We start from the raw sequence: 26,558 nt of genomic DNA on the forward strand, positions 1-26,558 counted from the left end.
GAGCGTAGATTATAAATAAAAAAATTTCATCGTCAAAACCGCCGTTTGGATATTTCCCCGGGCATAGACTTCCTTGTTTACTTCGTGACATTGGCCAATCAGCAAGATGCAAAAAAAGGGAACAATGCCCCCTTTCGCATCCGCTCAGGCGCTCAGACACTCTCACTCAGACAGATTTTCAGGCGTGGTCGTGAACACTACCTCATTTTCGCATTTTTGAATTATATTCGTTAGTTTTTAGTTGTTTTTCGGAAATTTAAATATAAATCAAATAAGTCAATGATTACTTTGCCTTTCCATGAGTTTCAGTTTAAATACAGCAATCAAAAATTAGTGTAGAAATAGCTGTGATAGACTAGGCTAAAATTTATCGGTACTTTTAAAAAACAGATTGTTGAATGGTGTGTATTAGAATGATAGTTTGAAACAAATACCTCATTTTAAAGGCAACAACTCGCGAAACCACTCTTAAAATAAGCCCCGAAACTTTTAAAATGGTAAAGTATGGGAAGAATTTTCCGCAGTCAAAGGTCGGGGAAAGGTCCATTCAGTGAATCGTCCAGGGCCAGATTATTTTACTCCGGCCGTATTTTGCCGACCACTGGGATACGCAAACTACCTTACCTTACTGCGAAGACGAGACCAGAAATCCATTCGCGTGTGAATATCGCCCACATGATTCAAGCCTGCCAATGCACACAGAGTACAGAATTAAGTGCGCCGAACATAAAACAGGTTTCGTGAAATCGCCCCCCTATCGCCCCCTTAGACTTTTTCGCCCCCCTCTGTATCGTTTTCGCCCACTGGGGGGCGATATCGCCCACTTTGGGAATCACTGTTCTAGACCGCGTCTTATAAAGTAACGATGTGCTTGTTTCTAAGAAAAGTGCTTATTTTTGAGTTGCGTGCTTATTTTGTCTTGGGACCATGGCTGACTCGCTCATGTTTAGCGTACAACGCTTCCGCGGAAACGAGGGACGATTTTTAATAGTACCATTGAGGTTATATACACATCAATAAGAATTATTAGACGCAACGCGTATGTACGCTTCGCAGCGTTAATATTGCGAAGTGTCAATTCCCCACTTTCCAATGACCTTCATGTCTCGGTCCCGCGTTTAAGGTGTTCGTGGGACGGGTATTTTCTCTTGTATCAGCGCAATAGACCAATGAAACAAACCGTCTAAGCCAGGGGTGCGCAATTACTTCCCTGAGTGTGCCGGTTCCAGATACCAAACTTGCTTACTGGGCTGGAGGCTCAATAATAAATATCTATGAATAAAACAGGTTATTCAAACTAGTGGAAAAGACCGTGTATAACAAACATATATTATATAGATGATTAGTAGGTCTGATGTAGCCTAGAGCAATGGTCCCAAACTTTTTTCGCCACCCCAATTTACATAAAATGAAATCCTACAGATACTCGCGACCCCACAACTAGAAACGTTCAGCAACTAGAAATCAGTATATTCAATTAAATTATCTCACTGGGGACTATGTGCCTGTATATCCACTGTAAGTGGATGCGTACGATGGACATTGGCCCCAATATATATTTGGACGAGTTCGACAATGCGCGTGTAAAAATCTCTGGATATCAGAATTACAACGGTTCTTTGGTGAAACATAAGCCGACCTAATAAAACGTGGTAGATTGTAAGAAAGCGTGCGATACTTCGGGAATAGTAAGCCTGCTTTTAAATATACATAACTTTGAAATCTTATTTGGTATATTCCAACAGAACTTCTTTTATTTTTAGTTCAATGTTAACATATTACAGATTGCTTTATTATTAATTCAAAAGTAGAACGGAGCATGAAAGTAAAATAGGAAATAAAACGTGAACGGGATCACAGTCTAGTACCCTTTTGTTTGACATCCGTGCTTATTTTTGAATCTAAGTAGATGATAACCCTGAAACCTATGCTATCCTTCTCGCGGCATCCTATACTCGACTACATTTGATGTGTTGTATCTCCGAATAAACTTGAATTTGTTCATGATTATGACAAACTCAATTATCTACATGTTGACGGACTGTCAAGCGAGTGTTCGAGCATACCTAATTACCTACACGTACCTATGTACCACCATCAAGACCACGCATGCTGGCTAAGATTTGACACGTCGTATCATCCCACCACAATGGCGAGCGCCTCAAATTTCCCATTACAAGTTCTTCACCTCGGAGGCTTTACTAATCAGTACGAAGAGCCGATTGAATGCAATTACACCAGTACAGTTTATTTTATGACACCACATTTATAAACATGTATACATCATTGAGAAGCTTGTGCTGTGAAAATCATGAGTTGCGATTTGAACGTCGGAATAGTACTTATTTTTAAATTCGGTTCAGAGTGTAGTGTGATATCGAGGAATACCATTTAATGGTATATATGTATTTGTTGCTATATCTTTCTAGCGTTTATATTATTACCAAATGAATTATATTTTATCGCTACATTAAAATTGCAGATGTGATGGAATCCTTTTTGGACCGTGTAATCAGGCTCCATGAAATAACAAATAACGGTGTCTAAAATCAGCCACGCTTTTATAACTTCACTCCGACTACCTGGCATAATACTTGGGTTCATTCAGCTTGTAGCATTCCAGTTGAAAATTGTGTTTTGTGGTGACTTTGTTGGATGCAATTTGGTTTTCACTACGTATATACGTATTACGATTCAAGTTTAATTTATTATTTTCTCCTTGGAACAATTCACAAATTGAATAAATTTTTATCACAGTCTGACTGCTACAAAAAAAAAATGACAAAAAAAGACAAAGACGGGTAAAAATAGAAGAATTTATGAAAACGTAACGTTCGGGGTGCAAGAAAAATAAATAAAAAAATCCATTTATGCATTATGCATGTTGTGTATGATTCTAGGGTTAACAAGGGGCTTTATCAAATTTTAAAGATGGTGAGATATATGATACCTATGTGTCAAAGAAAATCCTACATTATCGTCAAAATACCAGTTGTATAAATCGCAATAATTTGAATATGTTGAATGTCAGCAACGCTGGCTCACAAAACTCAAAGCCGTTTATAATTGCAATACTGTATTTCCTTCCAACGGACTTTATATTAGCTTCCCTTGCCCTCAAATGTTCTGCTTAAAAGCAAATAAAAATATGAACATTTCTAGCGTGCATTGTGGGTAGGTAGAGGACGTATAATTTGTGGCTGTATATTTTCAATCTGGATTTATTTAATTCTAATTTTTTGCCTATGGTAGGCGGAGCAGAATTTAATAATAGTTGGGTGCTTTTTGGTAATTTTTCATCTGAAAAATTAAACTGATCAAATTTGTGTGAGCAGGATCGTGATTTTCAAGTTCTCAAGTTTAAACTCATACACAACGTATCCCTCTAAAAACCAGTGATCTAATTTTCAATGTGTGCTTCGAACAAATTAATAGTTTTTATTTAGGGAATAGCATTTTGCAGCAATATTTATAACGCATTTTGCAAATTTTTAACTGCTATATTTCGTAATATATGCTTTATTTCCGTTGTTGTTTTTTTATTTACTTCATTTTCTATGCAACTTGCGTAGTTCGCACGTCTTTTCGAAGGAAAGTGCGAAATGGTTGGTGACGTAAAACGAAGTGTGCGACGTATATATTTAACTCGTGTGTTTTTGTTTTCTGCAGTTTTGGCTCCTTGATCAATTCCGTACGGGCAGGTATTTGATTGATGATGCGTCTCCACATAAAAAAGTTGTCAGTATTTGACTGAAAAACTCGAAACAGCAATCTAAATGGGTCATAATAAAAGAAATTTGCAGAGATACTAGGCGAGGCACCGGTGTGAGTACGATAAATAAAAAAAGACAAAAATTCAATATTACCCTGATATTGCCTTCTGGTTTCATGTAGCGAATGCATATTTCATCATAATGGAATTTGATCGTTTCAATGGTCATTATTCGTCGGAGAAATAGCTGCTATATAGAAATACAGATTTAATATTATATACGTAGCTTCAGGAGCTATCATAGACCGCCTAGTTTAGTATTTTCATTCCCACCAGGTTGAGGTTGGGAATGGCCTCTACAAGGGTAACATTTACAGTGAGACAAACAGATTATTTTATTAGACATGTCAGTGGACATAACGATCGTTTTGCATTATTTTTGGACACCTAGTGGAAAACCTAAGAAGTCGCTTTTTTCTTTGATTACAGACCAATTTCTTCAAAATTTTCAGTGGATAAAGATGAATTTTTTTTCTAGAAGGGCATTACTTTTATTTATTTTAAATATTCCTGATAGCACTGTGGGATTCGTTTTTTTGGCACGTAATGGATTTGTTTTTATGCTGGCACGCTTCTTTTTGTTTTTTTGATCACGTGCTCATCGAAAGTCGGTGGTGTGTAACGAAATTCTTGCTCTGCTATGGCGAGCAGCGCCGTAGGTACCGGTAGCGTCAAAGTAAGAACTGCTTCGCTCTGATGGACGAATCCATATATTTTAGCATTGCTCTCTTGTTTTTCATTTAATTTGTTCGGACGCACCTGTGGATACATTGATTCGATTTATTTCTCATATCGCTGGGGTTTAAGAAAACGATTTATTCTATATATTCATTATAGCAACGTTTTTCAGGTTACTTCAAGTATAAATACTTTTTCAATATTCGTTTCATCCCTTGGGCATGTTTGGTGTATAAAATTAGGTTGTTCCACAATTATATCTTATAAGCAATAATGTATTATTTCGTTAAGTTTGCTTTCAGAATTTTCATTTTTATTGGTAGCATTAGTTAATTAATGTAACTAAGTAACGAAGTGACATTATACAAAAAAGCATGCTGATCTACAGAAGATGATAAATCAAATTGTGAGAAAACCATTGTGGATTATCAATATTGCTATTCTCATAATCCTGACATCCCTTAGATTAACAGAAAGTGGAGTGACGAAAACTGGAATATTACGTGAGATTCTTGAATAAAATACGTTATTACGATATGTAGATATTGTTTGTCTTATTCTGATTGCTTCAGTCAACATTTCAGTTTATCCATTGTATTTATTAATGATATAATTTTATTTAAAATGGAAATAAGTAATACTTTGAATCCAAATTTACTAATATAACTAATCTTAGTTTACTTGTACCCTTAGCTGGCGGTGAAGTGCTTAGATGCGTGGGAAACTGGCAATGCAAATACGGAGCGGAGTGCAATGACCATCGGGTTAGTGTTGCTAATCCAACGATGGATAAGTTTAACTTTTTATATTTCTGTCTTTTACGATCTTGTTAATGCTGCTGTTTATCTTCTTCAAAAAATACAATACTTGAGTCTTGAATACTCACACGATTCTTGCAATTTTTGCCTCCGTTCACGGCACTACAAATTCATGCAGATTGAAAACTGTTAAACAAACGCTTCCATGCGCTTTACCACTATTCATTTTTATCGCGCCTCGATATTCATTATTAAGTTCGAAACTTATAATTTATTGTATCGGAGCTGATACAAACCTCATTATAATATGCCTGGAATTATTTTTGAATTTATTTGAAGCAATGCGAATGTCGTTTCAAATGCCGGCGATCGCGTCGGGTTTCCATTTGTGGCAATAATGGGCGAACCTACAAAAACTACTGCTCTTTGAACAAAGCATCATGCTTGAAACAAAAACCAATCGGCATCGACTGCGTTGGAAAATGTGATGAATGTAAAGGTTAGTGACTGCGTTAAGAATGATTCAATTACTTAGCTCACATAGGTTAATCATCCTTTAACTAATATAATCCTGTAGAGCTAAGATATTTGGCGAATACTGGTCTGGTATATTTATTGAAAGAATAAATGTACTTTTACTTTAAAGGTCATACAAAAACTTTATTTTTGGTAGAGCATGGTACACTAATATGCACCAGTATTCAAACAAATATCTTTTATTTCAAGAATTAAGTCTTAATGTACGCACCAAATCTCCGCAAATTGGTAACGTTGGAGGAGCAGTTACTCTACCTTGCGAATTCAGCGCTCCATCGTTCTATCCAAATAATCGACCCATGTTTTTTCCCCGAATACACTGGTATAAAAAAGTTGGAAAGTACAGAGAAGATGTTGTAAAATTCTACTTTTATCCAAAAGCTTATGGCAAATATATGTAAGTAGCATACTCTTGTTCTTCTAAAATCTAAACGTTAGTTTTATGTCTTGTATGATGATTTACGTATTTTTTCCATAGTGGTAGAGTGAGAATTTCCTTTCAAGCTGGAAATGCATCTCTTACTTTGTGGCAGCTTAGACCTTCTGACAAGGGAACTTACTTCTGTGAAGTAAGAGTAGCTCTGAAAGATGAAACGAAGTCTGTGGAACTTCTTGTTTCAGAAGGTAACATTGTTTATACCGCGAGATAGTTTTTTGAAATCTGCCTCGACTAGTTTTCTAATTGACATCGTGTTACTTTTCTTAGTTATTAACTATTATCCTTCATACTTAAATATAAAGGAGGCTGGTGAAAGCCGTTCGATGCGAGTGTTAGACGTTTGCAAGCTTGGGTAAACGGTATTTTAAATGTTATGTATTTTGAATACTACAAAATTGGTTTTGTTATCAATGCAATAAAATGTTTTGTTAAACATCAGCCTGTAAAATGATGCCACTTTTCTTTTATCAAACTATCGGTATTGTCCACTTGGAGTACAAGTTACTTACATACTCGCCTACATAACACTTTCGGAATGCTTCGGTGCGGCATTTCCGTTTACTTAGCGAAGGCGCAAGGACTGCTAGTTTAAGACCCCCGAGGTAGAAAGAGCTAGAAAGTTACGAATTCGATGTGGTCCAATCACTAGATGCTCTATGAAATATATGCTCGACACCAAATTACTGTTACTCTCGTTTCATCATTGAATATTATTATATATTAAACCAGCTATGCGTATTTATTGCATTCATGCATATTGCAGAGACTCCTAAAGACATAGCAGATGGCACAAACAAAATGTATACTCCGGTTAGCCAATTCAGTTCTACTCCGGGGCATAATATAAGAGCTACATCAAGCAAAGCAGATACAATTCAAACGACAAAGTTGGCTGATATCGCAACGATGACCCCAGACTTATCGACAGTACCAGACACGTTTAACTCATATTCGAAAATTTCTTCAACTAGTGCAATATACCCTAGCTATGTGTATGCATGGACAACGCCGCATCCATCAGTCAGCAACGATAAAACTATATTTCCATATACAGTTCATCCATTGCTTGATAATGAAGAAGATAGTGATCCAACGTACTCAATGGCATTGAAAGCATCCTTGTTTACAAAAAAGTTAGACACTAGAGATACATCCGATCCCTCTGTATTCGCAACTTCGCGAACAATTGCCTCAGTTGTTTTGCAACCAACGTTACGCACTTCCGGCCTCAGCACAACTTCATCCAAAACACCAACATTCGAAGTGCCAGATACTGAAAGTATTATCAAATCACAGTCTCCGTCCACTCCAACTAGTATAAATAATTTGCTATTAACAACAACAGATTACATTACATCTGAAGAAACAACTACTTTGGCTACCACTGCAGACTCAGAAAAACTGTCAAATGGCAAAAAAAGTTCGTTTGCGCAGCAAGTATCTATAGCTTTAATGAATACTCCAGAACCGATGATATCTGACACTACCACCGAAATACCAAATTTAGCGTCTCCAAATCGTGTGCCATTTGTCAGCAAATTATTTACCACTAATATACCAATTAAACAGCCTCAAACCTTCACGTCGGCGTTTTCAAAATATTTCCCATCGAAAGTATATAATACAAGCAGGCGGAGTGACACAATAGATTTGTCAGTTCTTCAAGATCTTCTGAATAGATCATCTAAAGATGATAGAAAAATTACTTCAACTTTTTCTACAGAAATTGTTACTGCTTCTACAACAGTCTGGACAGATTCCCATCTGTTGCTGACAAGAACAAAAGCTATACTAAATGAAGCTGTCAAGATAGATTGTGCAGATTCGCCAGACCTTGCTACAATTCCGACAAATGTTATAACGAGTATAGTTGGTAGAAATATGTCAGACCATGAATTGCAACCTCAACTAAAGACAATCTCTTCTAAATCTATTGTATCGACTGAAACGTCTATTTTGAAAGATAGCTCTTACAACACTGCAATCGATGTAACTATTGCTCCATTACAAACAGTATCAAAGTCAATATTTTCAAGTGAAAGTAACACTTTTAGAATACCAAAGAAAGAATTTTCAGAAAGTAAATTTCCTGTTGTGAATAACACTGAATTCCCAGGCCCTTCTAAAGCGAAGGCGTCAGACAACCTTACAAACCAATTCTTTACTTACTCTACTCTCACCCCATTAATAACAGAGCCTTTTGGGGTATCAAATGAGTCCATTCAAAGCCCAGTGTCAGCGACTTCTAGTGACAATTTGTTGATTTCAATTATTCCGGACAAGTATCAGATGAATACCAAGATGTATATAAGTAAACTACCAGACATGACGTCTGCTTCACAAAGTACGGAGCAAGCTTTGTCCTCAAAGGTGCAGTTTGTGGATACTTCTCCAAATATTACTAAATTTTTTCATACTTCTGATACAATCTCTCGTAATAATTTTCCTGGTGAAAAATCTGCTACAATCTTTCAAACAACTCTCAGATCTAATTCGATACAAACTATTACAGCAGTTGAACATAGTTTAACAGAAGTTAATACTAAAAGGGCGGACCCAAAAGTTGTTGTTACTACAAAACTACCAGATCTTTATAAAGAGATGGAATCAAAATATGCACGTACACAACCTTCGGAAAATGCACGACAACCACAACACGTTGATGTAACAGATGTTTCAAAAGCAACTTCTATACGTGACGTCAAAAAAACGGTAAACAGAGAGGATGAAAAAAACACCAAACACGTAACAGGCCTGAACCAGCTTGAAACATTCACAACTGATATCAGTGTATTTGACGGCCTTGCTTCTTACCAAAGATATCCTGCAAGTGAAGCTACTGCAAATGTTTCATCTTCTGGATTACACATCCCTTTTGTAGCCGAAACGACTGATGTTACTATTTATACGAGAAACAATCTCCCTCAGGACATTTCAACCAAAGAAAAAACCGGCAACGGACTCTCTTCTTACGACCATACAATTCCAGTTTCCATGCCAAACCATTTTACCATAGACGACTTTGTTTCACATAAAATTTCCTCTGAGACAAATATTCTTGATGATCTTTTATTTTCTCACCAAACCACTGAATTTTCTGAAAGTCCTGTTGATAAGTTATCTTCTGAAGAATCTGACTTTTATTATTCAATGGCAACAGACGCTCGTATAGCTTCATACGCTTCTCCATATGAGTTTTCCACAGAAGTAAAGACTACCCACAGTGATTTGTTTTCTCAACAAACCACTGAACAATTGTCAAAAAACATTAGCGACAAAGCATCATCTGGAGAACATACCCCGTCGGTCCCAAATTCAACTGATGTCGTCCGCACCTCCGACTTTTATACTTTACTTGGAACTTCCACTGGAACAACATCTCCTGATAATGCCAAAGATTTTGCACAAATCACTGAATCCACAAAAAGCATTAGCGACAACGACCCTTTTGAAGATCCTACTGTTTCAATTGTTACGTCACTTGATTTTGTCATTCTTAAGGAGGAGTTTAGTTCGTATGGACTATCCACAGAAGCAAAGACTCTTGATAATGAAATAACGTTGTCTAATCAATCTACTGAATTATCAGGCATCCTTGGCAGTGGAGAAACGCTTGCTGTCCAAACCGATTCTTCTGCCAAGCCGACTGATGATTTCACCGTTGCTGAAGATTTTTATCCATCTTATGATACTTCAAGTGAACCGAACATTACTGGTAAGGTCTCTTATCAAAGTCCTAAAGTCACAGAAAGTGTCAGCCATGAATTGTTATCTGGAGATCATACTGCTTCTATTGGTAAAATCACCGATGTTGCTACAGCTACTGGTGTGTTAACACCGTATGAAAATTTAGTAGTATTTACTCCTGAAAACGTTATAGAATCTTACCAAAATACGGAATTTCCTGGCAGCATTAGCAATAAAGAAAAGTTTGCTTCTGTTGGCGCAACAACACGAAAGATTCCAAACAATATTTCTGTGACTCACCATACATTTACAAAGAGCGTTACCAATGAAATGCCGTATGGAGGAGTCACTAATCCAGTTTCCGAATTCTCAGATTCTCGCCAAATAGATGAAATATCAGGTAGCGTAATGGACAACATTTCTGCTGGAGAACATTTGATTTCTGTCGTCCCATCAATTAGTTTTGTCACTGTTGTTGATGACTTTGAGTCGGAAGCAGTGTCTACGACGGCCGAAACTTTTGATAACATATTACTTTTTAACCAAAGTAATGGTGCACGAACCCCTTTTACAGTTATCAAATCGACTGATATTTCCACTGAAGCAAGTCTCCGCGATAGTACAATTTCTCACCAAACCACTGATTTCCCGAAAAGTATTGCAGAAGAAATATTTTCTGGAAAATATACCACTCCTGTTACAAAATCGTCAGAAGTTGCCATTGATATCGATCACTATACATCGTATAATGTTTTAACAGAAACGAAATCACTCCATAATGTTTCGGTTTCTTACCGAACTACAAATTTCCCAGAGAGCAGCGAAGATATATTGTCTGGAGGAGGTGTCGCGACTATTGCCATATCAGCTAATAGAAGTAGAGAGGTAGAGGCTTCCGGGAGTATTCCAGTTTCTCAAGAACCAAAAAATTTCACGGGAAGCCATACTGATGAAGCGTTTTTTGGAGAGTCCAACTATACTGCTTTCAGACCGACTCAAATTATGAGTGCTCCCAAATTCCACCAAACCACAAAACTCCCTCAAACCGCCGAATATGAGTTATCTGGCGACCAAGTTGCTACTGTCACAAAAATAAAAAATGTGATTACAGGGGCAGATGAGTTTACTTTGCATGAACTTTTAACAACGAAAGATTTTTTGGCAAATGCTTTAGCTTCACACCAAACCACTGAATTCAGAGAAAGCATAACCGACAAATTATCGCCTGAAGAAAATACTGCTTCTGGAGATCGGTATTCAATAGAAGAACTTTTCACCAAAGCATATACCCTCGGAGAAAGTTCAACTCTTCAGCGAACAACTGAGTTTTCCAAAACTATTAGCAATGAAATATCGTCTGGGGAACATATTGATTTCGATTTTATATCAACTGATGATATTACTGATATTGATGATTTCACCATGTATGAAAATTATACCGAAGAAAAAACTATTTCACTTACACCACAAAGAATTAATTTCTCAGAAAGTGTTACTGATGAAGTATTTTCTGGAGAACATACTTTTTATGTTGACACACCGACTAGTGCTAATGGTGTTGCGGAACACATTACTGAAGCGAATGTTATCGACAAAATGTATGATACACAGCAAACTATTCAATTAACTGAAAGCACTGTCGAGGAATCATCATCTGAAGAACAAACTGCTGCTGTAGATGCCACTAAAGTTGCTGATGAGTATGAGTTTCTTACCGAAGCAGGGTATACTGAATCCAAAACTATTATTGAAGGAAGATCATCTGGGGAACCAACTGCTTCTGTTGCCAAAACGACTGATGTTTCCACAGTTTTTACTGAGTCCACTTCGTATGCATCCAAAATTGCTCTATATTCTCAGCAAACCTCAAATTTCCTTGAAAGTCTTACCGACGAATCTTTATCGGGGCAACATCCTCCTGTAGCTGTCAGCCCGACCACAGTCATCAATGTCGCCGAAGGCTCCACAATGTATGATGAATTCGTTAAAACAAAACCTGTCAAAAATGTTTCTGATACTTATCGAGCCACTGAATTTTCAGAAAGCTCAGGCAATGAAAAATTATCCGTAGACAATATTGAATCTGTTGAGACACCTCTGATAACGGCTGTTGTCGAAAACTTCACTTTGTATAAAGCTTCAACTGAATCAGAATTTAAAATATCCCAAAATAAAATGTCTTGTGAGGAACAAGTAACTTCTCCAAATTCGCTAAAACTGGATATGGACACTACTCATACTAATATTGAAATGCTACCGGGTAGTGGGGCCGAGTATTCTGGTTCATACACCACAAAAATCTTGATTCAAAAATCAGTTTGGCCCAATGATAGAACAAATAAATTCAGCAAGATAGTTCCAGAAGCATATACTCAAGATGGAGCTTCATACATGATGACATCTCCCATATATTCAACACGTGATCACCCTACAGACACCCCCTCACGAATACCAGGTATATTTACATCAATGGTTCAGAGCGGAGATATTCAAATGACGCCAACTGTGACGAGTGGTACTTTAGAATTGCCAACAACCGAAATCACAGATAAATACGAAATCTCAACTGAAGAGCAGACGTCGTTTTTGGAATATCATTCTCAATATCAAACAACGGAATTATCTGCGTCTGGTTCAGGATCCCATCATACGCCCCCGAACACGGCATCAACAGCAAAAACATTTTACACAACAGTAGTGAGAAATGTTACTGATGAGCTATTTTCTGGAGAACTTACTCTTTATGTTAACACACCGACTGGTGCTTATAGTGTTGCCGAACACATTACTGGAGCAAATGCTATCGACAAAATGTATGATACACAACAAACTATTCAATTAACTGATAGCACTGTCGATGAATCATCATCTGGGAAAAAGACTGCTTCCGTCACCGAGATTGTAAATGCCACTAGAGTTTCTGGTGAGTATGAGTTTCTAACTGATGCGGGAACTAGTGAATCCAAAACTATTATCGACGGAAGATCATCTGGAGAACAAACTGCTTTGGTTGACGAGACGACTGATGTTTCCACAGCTTTTAGTAAGTTTACTCCTTATGCATCCAAAATTGCTTTATATTCTCAGCAAACCTCAAATGTCCTTGAAAGTCTTACCGACGAATCTTTATCTGGGCAACATCCTTCTGTAGCTGTCAGCCCGGCCAATGTTATTAATATTGCCGAAGGCTCTATAATGTATGATCACTATGATGGATTCGTTAAGACAAAACCCGTCAAAAATGTTTCTGATACTTATCAAGCAACTGACTTTTCAGAAAGCTCAAGCGATGAGAAATCATCCGTAGACGATATTGACTCTGTTGAGACACCACTGAGTACGGCTGTTTCTGATGTCGAAAACTTCGCTTTGTATGAAGCTTCAACGGAATCAAAATTTGAAATGTCAAAAACTGAAAATTCTTCTGAAGAACAAGTAACTTCTTCAAGATTGCTAACACTGGATATGGAAACTACTCGTACTAATATTGGAATGCTTCCCGGTAGTGGGGGCGAATATTCTGGTTCCCACACAACGAAAATAAGGATTCAAAGAACAGCTTTGCCTAACAACATAACAAATAAATTTAGCAAGATAGTTTCAGAAGCACATATTCAAGATCAAGCTCCATACATGATGACATCTCCCACATATTCAACGCATGGTCAGCCGACAGACACAGCCTCACGAAGACCAGGTATATTTACACCAATGGCTCAGAATGGAGATATTCAAATGAAACCAACTGTGGAGAGTGGTACTTTGGTATTGCCAACAACAGAAATCACTGATGAATACGAAATCTCAACTGAAGAGCAGACGTCGTTTTTGGAATACCATTCCCAATATCAAACAATGGAATCATCTGCGTCTGGTTCAGGGTCGCATTATACGCTCACGAACACGGTATCAAAAGTGAAAACATTTAACACGACAGTAGTTTCTCCTGCAAAAGATAGCCTATCAACTCTTCGTGAAATGTCAACGCCACCTGTAACAGGAATTCAAAATTTTTCACAATATAAAAACGTATCCACTGAATTTGAAGATGATTCTATTGTAATAACAAAACCTTCGAGCGTTTCTGACGTCCCGACAATGCTTAACCAAGACAGCCTGTTTATTTCTTCAGGCGAAAACATTTCTGAACTTCATCCACCTATTACAACTCCACAGCCTTCTAATTCTTTTAAAACAGAAATGGGAGCTCCTTCAATTGAAGACGATAACTTGTCTGATACGCAAACCCTTGTATCAAATGCTTTCCCCATGCATACACTTATATCCTCAGAACATGCGGCCACAAAGATTATCCGGGAATCCACTTTAGTACCGCTTCAATATCTTGACTTTTCAGGTGATTTTGATTCGAGCAATATATCTGCAGATCAAATTCTGAATACAAATGTGAATGCACATACCGATAAGAATATTGTGGTCATTGGAAACGCTGAAAACACGACATATTCCGATAGTGAAAGTTTGTCAACGACATCGGAAACATCAACTGAGACTAGAACGACAACGCAGAATGTTTCAATCACAACAACAACAACCATTAGCATTACTCCTTCTGGGGATAATGCAGTCAATACAATCAATGCTATGGATGAATATACTACATCGTTATCAGGTGATATTTTCCCATCAGAACCATCATCAAAACCAGAAGCGGAAAAACAACTCTTAACGTTCGAAACAACTAAGCCTGCTCATTATTCGTCTGTTGCAAATACCACATCAATTGGTTTCGAGAACCTAGACGCTTTCCCGGTGGTACAAGTTGTAAAGAATGCTTCGTCAGCAACAAATAGAAGTACGCAAGGCGCACCTGTTAGCAACTTACTCACTACTAAGTCATTGTACGATATTGGTATTTCTGGTTCAGGATATCAAACACAGGATGGTAGTCCTACTACATATACCGTTGATATTGAAAGCAAGCAAACATCAAGAGTGCCATTTGACTTACCGACTTCAATGATTGATTCATACTTGGATATGGATGGGACGTTGAAAGATGATATAACAACTTTTTATACAAGTATCTTATCCGAAACGTACATAACTAACATTCTAGATACCGAACAACATTTTTCTTCAGCAGAGGTTTCCGAAACATCTGCTTTATTACCGCCAGAAAACAAAACATCCCCGCAATTTTCATCCGATCCAGCGCCAATGGACCCAGCATTCAATTTAGACAATGAAAGTTCTAGTTGGTCATTTTACGGGACAACGGAAGATGTCCCGGATGTAAACAATCATACAACATATGAAACGATTTCTCAGATTGTCTTTACTGCTGCACAATTGAACGGTATTTCAAATTATCAAGAACAAACCACTTTTGGATCTACGCTTCTGAATCGTAGTTATCCGGAAGATGGTGGAAGCATGTCTAACAATGACTTTATGTCAGAAGAAGCATCAGCATCTGAACTGATAGCAACACAAGTTGCTCCAGTTATAGTAGAAAAGCCTACTATACAGAAGCATGGGCAGTTATCATCAACAACCACTCATTATACAAATATCACTACAACAAATATCAAAAAAGAAGTAACAACCGAGTACGGTTCTGGAATGGAATCGAGCGCACACGAACAGCAAATGATGACAACGATGGCTCCGTTACCCGAGTCTTCTTTTGTTACTGAACTCCATACTAGTACTGAAGCAAAACTCACTACGCAGCACAGACAGATTTCATCAACCACCATCTATTTTGCTAATACTTCTACACCTCATTTTACTCGTGAAAAAATATCACCCGATTACGCGTCTGGTTCAGGATTGGAATCGAGTATACATCAACAGCAAAAGATGACAACATTAGCTTCGTTAGGTGTATCTTCCACTGATAATGAGACTTTGTTTAGTGTCTATGGGTCACAAACAGAAAAACTTGAGAAAACGTCATTTTCTGTTACTTCCGATGTTAGTTTGCCAACAATGCATGATAGTTCCGATGACTACGCAGGATCAGTTGATATAGAACATACTGAATTCCATGCTAGTACTGCAGTAAAACCTTTTACCGTAAAACACGAGGACTTATCGTCGACGACCATCTATTCTACTGATATCCCAACAACACATATCACTTCCGAAAAAGTATCAGCCGAGTACGGATCTAGTTCCGGATTGGAATCGAGTGCAAATGAGAAACAAATGATGCCAACGGAGGATAGTTTTGACGACGACGCAGTATCAATAGATATGGAGACTACTGAACTCCATACTAGTGCTGCAGGAAAACCTACTACAGTGGAATACGAAAGGTCATCGTCAACGGCCAGCTATTCTACTGATATTTCTACATCAGAAGTCATTTTTGAAGGAGCATCAGCTGAATACGAAGCTAGTTCGGAATTGGAATCAAGTACACATGAGCAGCAATTTTTGACAACGATGTCTCCGTTTATTGTAACTTCTACTGATGATGAGAATACCGCTATAACGAATATCACAATTGGAAAAGTAACTACCGAGTACGGATCGAGTTCAGGAATGGAATCGAGCGCACACGAGCAGCAAGTGATGACAAAAAAGGCTCCGTCAATTGTATCTTTTACTGATAATGAGACATTATTCGCTACCTATGGGCCACAGACACAAAAAATTGAGGAAATAACATTTTTATCTACATTCGAAGTCAGTTTGCCGACTTTGTATGATAGTTTAGATGGCACGGCAGTATTCATTGAAATGGAGCAAACTGAACTTCATACTAGTGCTGAAAAACTTACTACTGAGGAGCAAGGGCAGATATCAACAACGACCAACTATTTTGCAGATACTTCCACATCTCATATTCCTCTCGAAAAAATATCAGCAGAGAACGAGTCTGGTTCAGGATTGGAATCGAGCACACATGAAAAGCATGGACTGACAACGATGGATTCGTCAGTTGCATCGTCCACTTATAATGAGACTTTATTCACTATGTATGCGCCGCAGACAGAAGAACAAAGAAAAACAACATTTTTATCTACTTCAGATTTTAGTTTTTCGACCATGCATGACAGTTTTGATGATTATACAGTATCAATTGATGAAGAACACACCCAATTCCCTACTAGTGCTGCACAAACGCCTACTGTGGAGAAGCGCGAGCAGATATCATCAACAGTCACATATTTCATCGATACTTCCACAACAAATATCACTATTGAAGAAGTTACAACCAACTACGGCTCGAGTTCAGGAATGGAATCGAGTGCACACGAGCAGCAAGTGATGACAACAAAGACTCCGTCAATTGTATCCTCCACTGATAATGAGACCTCGTTGACAACCTTTGTGTCGAAGGCAGACAAACTTGAGAAAACTTCATTTTTAGCTACTTCCGATGTTAGTTTGCCGACAATGTATGATAGTTTTGATGACGACGCAGTATCAATGGAAATGGAGCCTGCTGAACTACATACTAGTGCTGCAGGAAAACCTACTACAGTAAAACACGAAAAGTTATCGTCAACGAAAACCCATTTTACCAATACCCCAACAACACATATCACTTTCGAAAAAGTATCGGCCGAGTATGGATCTAGTTCCGGACTGGAACCAAGCACACATGAGCAGCAATTTATGACAACGTTGGCTCCGTTAGTTGCATCTTCCACTTATAATGAGACTTTTTTTACTAAGTATGTGCCACAGACAGGCGAACGAGGGGAAACAATATTTCTATCTACTTCCGATGTTAGTTTACCGACTATGCATGATAGTTATGATGATGACGAAGCATCAATTGATGTAGTGTATACTGAATTATATACTGGTGATACAGGAAAACCTACTACGATGAAGCACAAGAAGTTATCATCAACAACCACCTATTTTACCGATACTTCCACACCTCATATCATTCCTGAAAAAATATCAGCCGAGAACGAATCCAGTTCAGGATTGGATTCGAGCACACATGAACAGCAAAGAATGACAACGATGCTTTCGTCAGTTGCATCGTCAACTTATAATGAGACATTATTAACTTTGTATGTGCCGCAGACAAAAGAACCAGGGAAAACAACAGTTTTATCATCTCCCGATTTTAGTTTGTCGACCATGCACGATAGTTTTGATGATGATACAGTATCAACTGATGAAGAACATACAGAATTCCATACTAGTGCTGCACAACAGCCTACTATAGAGAAACACGAGCATTTATCATCAACAGTCACATATTTCACCGATACCTCCAAAACAAATATCACTATCGAAGAAGTAACAACCGAGTACGAATCGAGTTCAGGAATGGAATCGAGCGCCCACGAGCAGCAATTGAGGACAACAAGGGCTCCGTCAATTGTGTCTTCTACTGATAATGAGACTTTATTGACAACGTCGAAGGCAGAAAAACTTGAAAAAACATCATTTTTCGCTGCTTTCGATGTTAGTTTGCCCACAATGTATGATAGTTTTGATGACGACGCTCTATCAATGGATATAGAGCCTACTGAACTTCATACTAGTGCTGCAGGAAAACCAACTATAGTGAAAAACGAAAAGTTATCGTCAACGACCACCTATACTATTGATACTTCTACTTCAGAAGTCACTCTCGAAAGAGTATCAGCGCAATATGCATCTAGTTCAGAATTAGAATCGAGCACACATGGGCAGAAATTTATGACAACGATGGCTTCGTTATTTGTGTCTCCTAATGATAATGAGACTACATCTACGACAACAACCGAGTATGGATCGAGTTCAGGAATGGAATCCAGTGCACACGAGCAGCAAGTGATGACAACAAAGGCTCCTTCAAGTTTATCTTTTACTGATAATGAGACATTATTCGCTACATATGTGCCACAGACACAAAAAATTGAGGAAATAACATTTTTATCTACGTTCGATGTTAGTTTGCCGACTTTATATGATAGTTTCGATGACACAGCAATATCAATTGAAATGGAGCCTACTGAATTCCATACTGGGGCTGCAGAAAAACTTACTACTGAAAAGCAGGGGCAGATATCAACAACGACTACCTATTCAGGCGATACTACGACACCTTTTATCGTTCACGAAAAAATATCAGCCGAGTACGAGTCTGGTTCAGGTTCGGAATCGAGTACACATAAAAAGCGAATGATGACAACTATGGCTTCGGTAGTTGTATCTTCCACTGATAATGCGAGTTTATTCACTATGTATGTGCCACAGACAGAAGAACGTGAGAGAACAACATTTTCAGCTTTTTCCGATGTTAATTTGCCGACCATGCTTGATAGATTTGATGACGATACAGTATCGATTGATGTAGAACATACCGAATTCCACACTAGTGGTGCACGAAAGCCTACTATGGAGGCGCACGAGCAGTTATCATCAACAGTCACATATTTCACCGATACCTCCACAACAAATATCACTGTTGAAGAAGTAACAACCGAGTACAGATCGAGTTCAGGAATGGAATCGAGCGCATACGATCAGCAAGTGATGACAACGAAGGCTCCGTCAATTCTATCTTCTATTGATAATAAGACTTTACTACCAACGATGAAGGCAGAAAAACTTGAGAAAACATCATTTTTCGCTACTTCCGATGTTAGTTTGCCGACAATGTATGATAGTTTTGATGACGATACAGTATCAATGGTTAAGGAGCCTTCTGAAATCTATACTGGTTCTGCAGAAAAAACTACTACAGTGAAACGCGAGAAGTTATCGTCAACGACCACCTACTATACTACTGACTCTTCTACATCAGAAGTCACTCTCGAAAGAATATCAGCGGAATACGCATCTAGTTCAGAATTGGAATCGAGTACACATGAGCAGCAATTTATGACAACGATGACTCCGCTAATTGTATCTTCTAGTAAAAATGATACTTTACTCTCTACCTATGTGCCACATACACAAAAGATTGAGGAAACGACATTTTTATCTATAATCGATGTTAGTTTGCCGACTATGCATATAAGTTTTGATGACGACGAAGCATCAACTGATGTAGTGTATACTGAAGTCCATACTAGGGCTTCAGGAAAATCTACTACGATGAAGCACAAGAAGTTATCATCAACAACCGCCTATTTTACCGATACCTCTACACCTCATATCACTCTTGAAAAATTATCAGACGAGCAAGGGTCGAGTTCAGGATTGGAATCGAGCACACATGACCAGCAAATGATGACAACAAAAGCTCCGTCCATTGTATTTTCTACTGATAATGAGACTTTGTTGACAACCTTTGTGTCGAAGGCAGAAAAACTTGAGAAAACATCATTTTTGACTACTACCGATGTCAGTTTGCCGACAATTTATGATAGTTTTGACGACACCGCAGTATCCATTGAGTTGGTTCACATTGAATTCCCTACTAGTGCTACAACAACGACTATCTTTTCTGTTGATACTTCTACACCTCACTTCCCTGCTGAAAAAATATCAGCCGAGTACCAGTCTGGTTCAGAATTGGAATTGACTACACATGAACAGCAAATGATGACAACTCTGAATTCGTTAGTTGAATCTTCCACTGATAATGAGACTTTATTCACTATGTATGTGCCACAGACAGAAGAACGTAGGAAAACAGCATTTTTAGCTACTCCCAATGTTAGCTTGCCGACTATGACTGCAATTATCAGACATAAATCATCGACCGCTGATTCAGCATTAGGTTCCACAACAGAAGAGGAAGAAAAAATCAATCAAGATGAAACTAGTACTCAAATATTGGACACCAGTACCGTTCCTGAATTTAAAGATTCCTCTTGGTCTACTGATGAATCTTTGGAAACACAGACACAACCGATAATATTAGTCCCAGCTTCTGACACCACTGTTAGTTCACAAGTTCTCAATACCAACTCCATTAAATATGAAAGTTTCTCCCCAACTTTGAAAACGAAAGCTGGAATGACTACTACTCCAGTGCTCAAAGAAAAAATTGCGAGCTATGCAACACATGGTGGGATAAGAAGTACACACAAGACAATAACTGCAAATAAGCCAACAGAGAGGGAAAACGGAAGTACCGTAAATCCATATCATGAATCGACACTTGTCACTTTTATTGGAGTGGAAACAGGTAGTTCAGATTATCTAGCGTCACGGAATACAGGGACTGCTAAAGTACCTACACGTACTGCAGACAAATCTATTGTATCAATCCATACAAACACATTTCCTCAAACAGAAATTCAGACGAAATCTGAATTTGAAGAATCAACTGATCAAGGATCAGAAGCCGCTCTTCCAGTGTCACAAAAATTTTATCCAACTAAGTTGTCTCTTACCACCATTGATAAATTACTATTATCAACGAATACGTTAGATATCCCGGTTTCAAAAGAAGTTAAAAGTGATTCTTTCCCATCTAGTCTGATGCCGACATATGCGGTAACTACAGGATTAGGTTTACCAACTCAAAAGGCACCATTTCCGCAAACATCAAAGCGTTATTTGTCATCTACCGTTTCCGAACCTACCACAACACCAACATTGCAGCTATTTGGCACAGATGCGGAACTCGTGACGTCGTCCTATCTTGATAAGTCGACATTTAAAATTGATGCGAAAGTGCCTACAGACAAACCCGCTAAAACTACAGACGTCACAGCAAAATACACCTATACATCCAAACTTGGTACCCCTGATAATTCGACAAATATCTTGTACGATCCATCAGATTCATTTATAACCGAAACCTTTCCTCCTTATAAACAAAGGGAACCAAAAATTTACTCAACAGCGCATGGTATTACGAATGAATCTGATTTTTTACGAATAACATCCACACAACCTCCGGCAACAACAGATCCTCTTTCCTTTACGAAATTTCTTCTGAAACCAAATGAAACAACCAAATACTTTCCAAATAATATATCAAACACACAAGGCAGCTCTCCTGGTATCGGATTATACAATACTACTCTTGCCACTGATGATGTTTTGCAATCTAAACAATCTGGAAAACCTACCACTTACAGAAGTCAACCTTCCTCTTACCCAGTAACTGATTTAATGACAAGAAAAGCATTCGTAACATCCAAACGAAGTCCCGGTTTGGAAATAACCAAAACTAGTATTGGTACAGATGCTCTCTATCCCTTTAGTCAAACTGAGAAAAGTTTGACTACCACTAGTAAAATTGATGTTCACCCAGTGGCAGAATCGAAAGAAACCACCTTACCTTCGACTTCAGGACAGGCTTCAAGTTGTGGGATGAAAATGAGCAAGTCTAGAACCACTCCAAAAGCTCTCTTACAATCAAGAACAAGAAAGATGTCTTCTGAAACAACAATGACAGGCTACAAAGAAAAATCAAAGCCTAGCTCTAAACAAGAAAGTAAACATGCTACTGCAGTAAGTGAAAGTACTTCTAGACCCGTTGTTCGCCCGGTATCAACAGAAGGAATTCCATCTGCAACTACAAAGGTAGTTTCTGAAGCAGAAACAACTACAGCTGCTGTAAAAGCAACGTCGCCACTGAAAATTGATTTAAAGTATACTGATCAGATTTTTGATAAGCAACCAAAAATAAAATTAATTACAGCGACTTCAACAATGTTTGCCGCCCATACTTCGCCGAATTGGCTGACCAAAGGCATTGCCGCTGACAGCGGTGATAAAACACAAAGCCAAAGGACGCCGGGAATCATCACAGGATCCGCGATCCCATCGTCTACGCTATTCACAGGCCAGCAAAATACAACGATAAAGTCGGTCGCTATGTATAATAAACAATACACGACGGCTGATATCGCAACAACCTCAAAAAGGAGAACGAAAAAATATCAGGACACCGCTAGAAGTAGCGCGACAGTCGTGTCTAGCACAGAGGCGCCCATTTTTTTCGATGACCAAGGTAAATAATATAATTTACTCGTAAATATCGATGAGATTTTTATTTGCAAGGTTAATACACCTAAATCTTCGATTACACAACTCTAGGACTGCCTGATTCCCCTTAAAACAAAGTAAGTAATTTCACCATATTTCTCACAGCAACGACTCAGCCATGTCCCACTTTTTGGCAAAAATTTCGATCCAACTGCTATAGATTCATTCCCCTCTTAATGACGTGGAGAGATGCTAAACGCCACTGTGAATCACAATCCTCAAGTCTATCAAGTATTCATGATCAAGATGAATCTGGTTATATATTAGGTAAGTGAATTTTTACAGCCGTTCCAACTGCATAATTCATTTTTTTTACTTGTTGGTAGTGTTATTTGCAATACGTGATGTACAGACCGTTTATACAAAAGTATCACCCATTCCATAAAATCGCACACGGTCAATTAACGAAGTTGGTATATCTGCAGATTCCTTGTCAATACTGAAACAACTATTGTAATACTTAAATCTATAGACTTAGGTTACGTTGACCAATGGATTGGATTACATATTGATGATAACGAGAGAGAATTTAAGTGGAACGACCAATCTTCGGTTGTGAGTATATATTTTGTGTATAGAGGGATGGTCAAGAATAACATTATATTTTCCCAGAGATATACGATATAAATACCTTTTGTAAATTGAAAAAGCGTTCAATTTGGTATGTAACAATAATGATAGAAAAATGATATTTGCTTAAATACGGTGTCGGGTGCATTTACTTTTCCTTCCATATACAGGATTTTGTAAACTGGCTTCCTGGTCAACCGAGAAAACATCATAATTCGGAAGAAAATTGTGTTGTTGCTATATATGAAACATTTGGAAAATGGAATGACGTTCTTTGTGAATATAAAATGTCGTTCACGTGCAAGAGGAGTCCCGGTGAAAATTCAATAGCATAATTTTAGAGTACTGAAGTAATATAAGATTAGTATAAATTAAAAATTTATCCATTGAATGTTTTCAAATGAGAATATTGTGTCATCAGCGCCGTGGGGAGTTACACATCATGTAATATAGAACAGACAATGTACTGTGTATTTCTAATATTACAGATGATCGCCTCACTACAATTTTGAAGACGACCGTGGGACTTTCAAAGAACCAATATACTAGTCGTTTGATCGAGACGACTCAACAGCCGATTCAAGAAGCGGATCGTGGATATACAAGTACCTACGAAACTTGTCTAGTTGTAGTTTTGAAAAAAATAGAATAAATTAGTGATTCACTTGGATGATACGTCTAAAATATATGAACCTGTTGCTTGATTTTTGTTATTGGACACAAAGTGTACATATGTATCGTGTTGTTGTTGGTATTATTCGTCTTATAGTTATGGAAAAATCGCACTTCTCTCTACTGTACCAATGTCATTGAAATTTTCAGCGGTTAAAGAACGTATATTTTGCTAGAAGGCTATTACTTTAATTTATTTCTGAATTACTGTGGGCTCTATGGGATATGTCTTGTGTGCGATTACGTCATCAAAATTGCGACCTTTGTGGCGATTCCGCAACCGCGTTGGTCGTGAAGACTGCTGTACCTGTAGTCATTGCATACTCGTACTACTTCGTTTTGGCTTTCGTATCCATATATTTGAGCATCCGCTCTCTTGTATTACATGTCTTGTAGTTTTCTAATATACATGAGATTTATTTGGAAGAGGTTTCCACTTATTTTTGTATTGTTTGTTCGTCCGACTTTTATGCTTTGGGTGCAATTCCAGTGTTCAGTAACAATAGTCGTTAATCTTTTCCACTTCATACAGCGCCATGTCCATCTGGATGGACAGAGTTTAACTTCAATTGCTACCAATATCAAAACACAAAATTGAACTGGAGAATGGCTGAGATGCACTGTCAACAAATCGGAGGGCATCTTGCTAGCATTCATAATTTGGAAACAAACAAATTCATTAATCGTAAGTATTGTGTTAGTTAAAATGAAGTCAATAAGGACAAAGTTTTTTAATTGTAAATGAAGAATGGAGGCTAAACATATTGCTGGTATTATGTATACATCTGACAAATTTAAAAATAAATGTTGCGTTGTAACAGGTTTAGGTGGATTTATGGAGCAGTGGATTGGATTGAACGACATCAAAGTCGACGGCGTACTTCGTTGGACAGATGACAGAAAATTAGTAAACTAATTTTTAATATTTTAATCCACATTGAACCTTTTTTTATTAATTCTCTTTTTTATTTCTTTTTATGTTTTTATAAACGCACTGATTCGGGCTCGTGTTTTATTAGATATTATGTAAGTGACCTTGACTCATTAAACTTAATTTGAATTTTTGTTGTCTCAGCAGATGTGTCTTTCTTATGCTATTGTGTGGAACAAAGCTCTAGAACAGTGGTTCTTAAACTTTTCGAGCCGCGCCCCCCTTTGAAAAATTTTACAAACTTCGCGCCCCCTCTATTTTTGCTTTGAAAAAATGCTGTTGTGATAGACAAGTTGTTATATATTAAGATGACGCTATTACTTAGTGTTGGTCTCATAGCGTCATTGCTCAGATTGTTTAGGCATAAAACGCTTCGGAGTACAACTTCGCCATTCACTGTTGTATGTATAAAGCCAAATAGTGGTTGGTCATCATACATTCTCGTTTTTCCGCCCAGTTTGCAATACTTGGCAAAGTCAAACTAGTTATTAAGTAAAACTAAACAAGCAATAAACCTATGCTTTAATGTATTTTCTGCTTAAACGTTTACATAAGACACGTAAAATTTCAATCAATTGTTGTCCCTAAGGCGTTTGCGATTGCATTTTGTTTAAATCTCCATTGTTTACGTCAGCGTCGCGTGTTATTCAAGCCCTAAAAATCTTGATTTCGGTGTTTATTCTTCCTAAATCCGAAATTTCCCTCGACATATTCTTGTGCCGCGAAGACGATTATAACTACTTTTTTTTTTCTCGAATGGAACCATGACACCTCTGAGGAAAACGAGTTAGTTTTTATTATAATCATCAGCGACGAGATGCTAAAGATAGAATAAAGAAGTGAATCCGTAACTAAAAATTTTCTTATTGTAAAAGTGGCTTTATAAAGTCCTAAAATTAAAACGAAAAACGCCATTTTTTTGAGTTTTGTTTTGGGGTGGACCGCGACAGATTAAAAACACTTTCTTAGACATCGAAAATTTCATAAATTCCTTGTGCGTGCGGCACACCAGTAGTGTTCTAAAACTACAGACTTTATATAAATTTTACTTCGTGGGATCGCAGACTGAGGAATATCTGTAACGGTGATATCTTGAAATTAATCGAGTAGCGGCATTGCGATAGAGCGAAGTAAGAGTTGCAGGGACACCTCATATTGGTGAAATTGGCAAGAATACAAATCAAAACAACAAATTTATGGTTGCGGATTACCGTGTTATTTTGGAGTAGCCTACTGGTGCTTTTATTTTATCGACGCAATCGCAGTTTTAATTTATCACAATTAAATGAATAAAGCAACCATTTTAGCTAAGTATATCAATCATGGATTGAATATTTTATTCAACACAAAAACCATTACATATCCGTTGTAAAAGTCGGCTCTTTTAACGACTGGCGTAATCTCGAGGACTGACTCAGAAGCCGTACCGCGGGGATTTCGTTTCGATGAATATGTATTTTTCATCTACTAATATACTTTACATGTATTTTAATTGTACTAAATTAATTATACTTTCTGGGATATTATACCAGATCTTTCTAATGACGATAACGAATTCCCATGAGTGCAATATATATAAAAACTAAATATAATCGTGCAGTTGATCACACTTTATTATGTACGCGGATTGGCGTGGTA

At 37.7% G+C, this 26,558-nt stretch overlaps 1 protein-coding gene across 1 annotated transcript; it reads left to right on the top strand.

Moving 5' to 3' along the window:
* Window positions 1-4,773: 4,773 nt before the first annotated feature.
* Window positions 4,774-25,132, top strand: LOC144430476 (uncharacterized). Its single transcript, XM_078118419.1, has 12 exons — window positions 4,774-4,953; window positions 5,144-5,214; window positions 5,548-5,707; window positions 5,935-6,142; window positions 6,224-6,369; window positions 6,948-22,712; window positions 22,853-23,014; window positions 23,220-23,302; window positions 23,488-23,632; window positions 23,806-23,922; window positions 24,522-24,674; window positions 24,811-25,132. Exons 1-12 carry the CDS (start codon window positions 4,842-4,844, stop codon window positions 24,903-24,905), a joined length of 17,217 nt encoding a protein of 5,738 aa, XP_077974545.1. The 5' UTR covers window positions 4,774-4,841; the 3' UTR covers window positions 24,906-25,132.
* Window positions 25,133-26,558: the final 1,426 nt, after the last annotated feature.

The sequence above is a fragment of the Styela clava genome, chromosome 12 (genome assembly GCF_964204865.1).
Source record: "Styela clava chromosome 12, kaStyClav1.hap1.2, whole genome shotgun sequence".
Lineage (NCBI taxonomy): Eukaryota > Metazoa > Chordata > Ascidiacea > Stolidobranchia > Styelidae > Styela > Styela clava.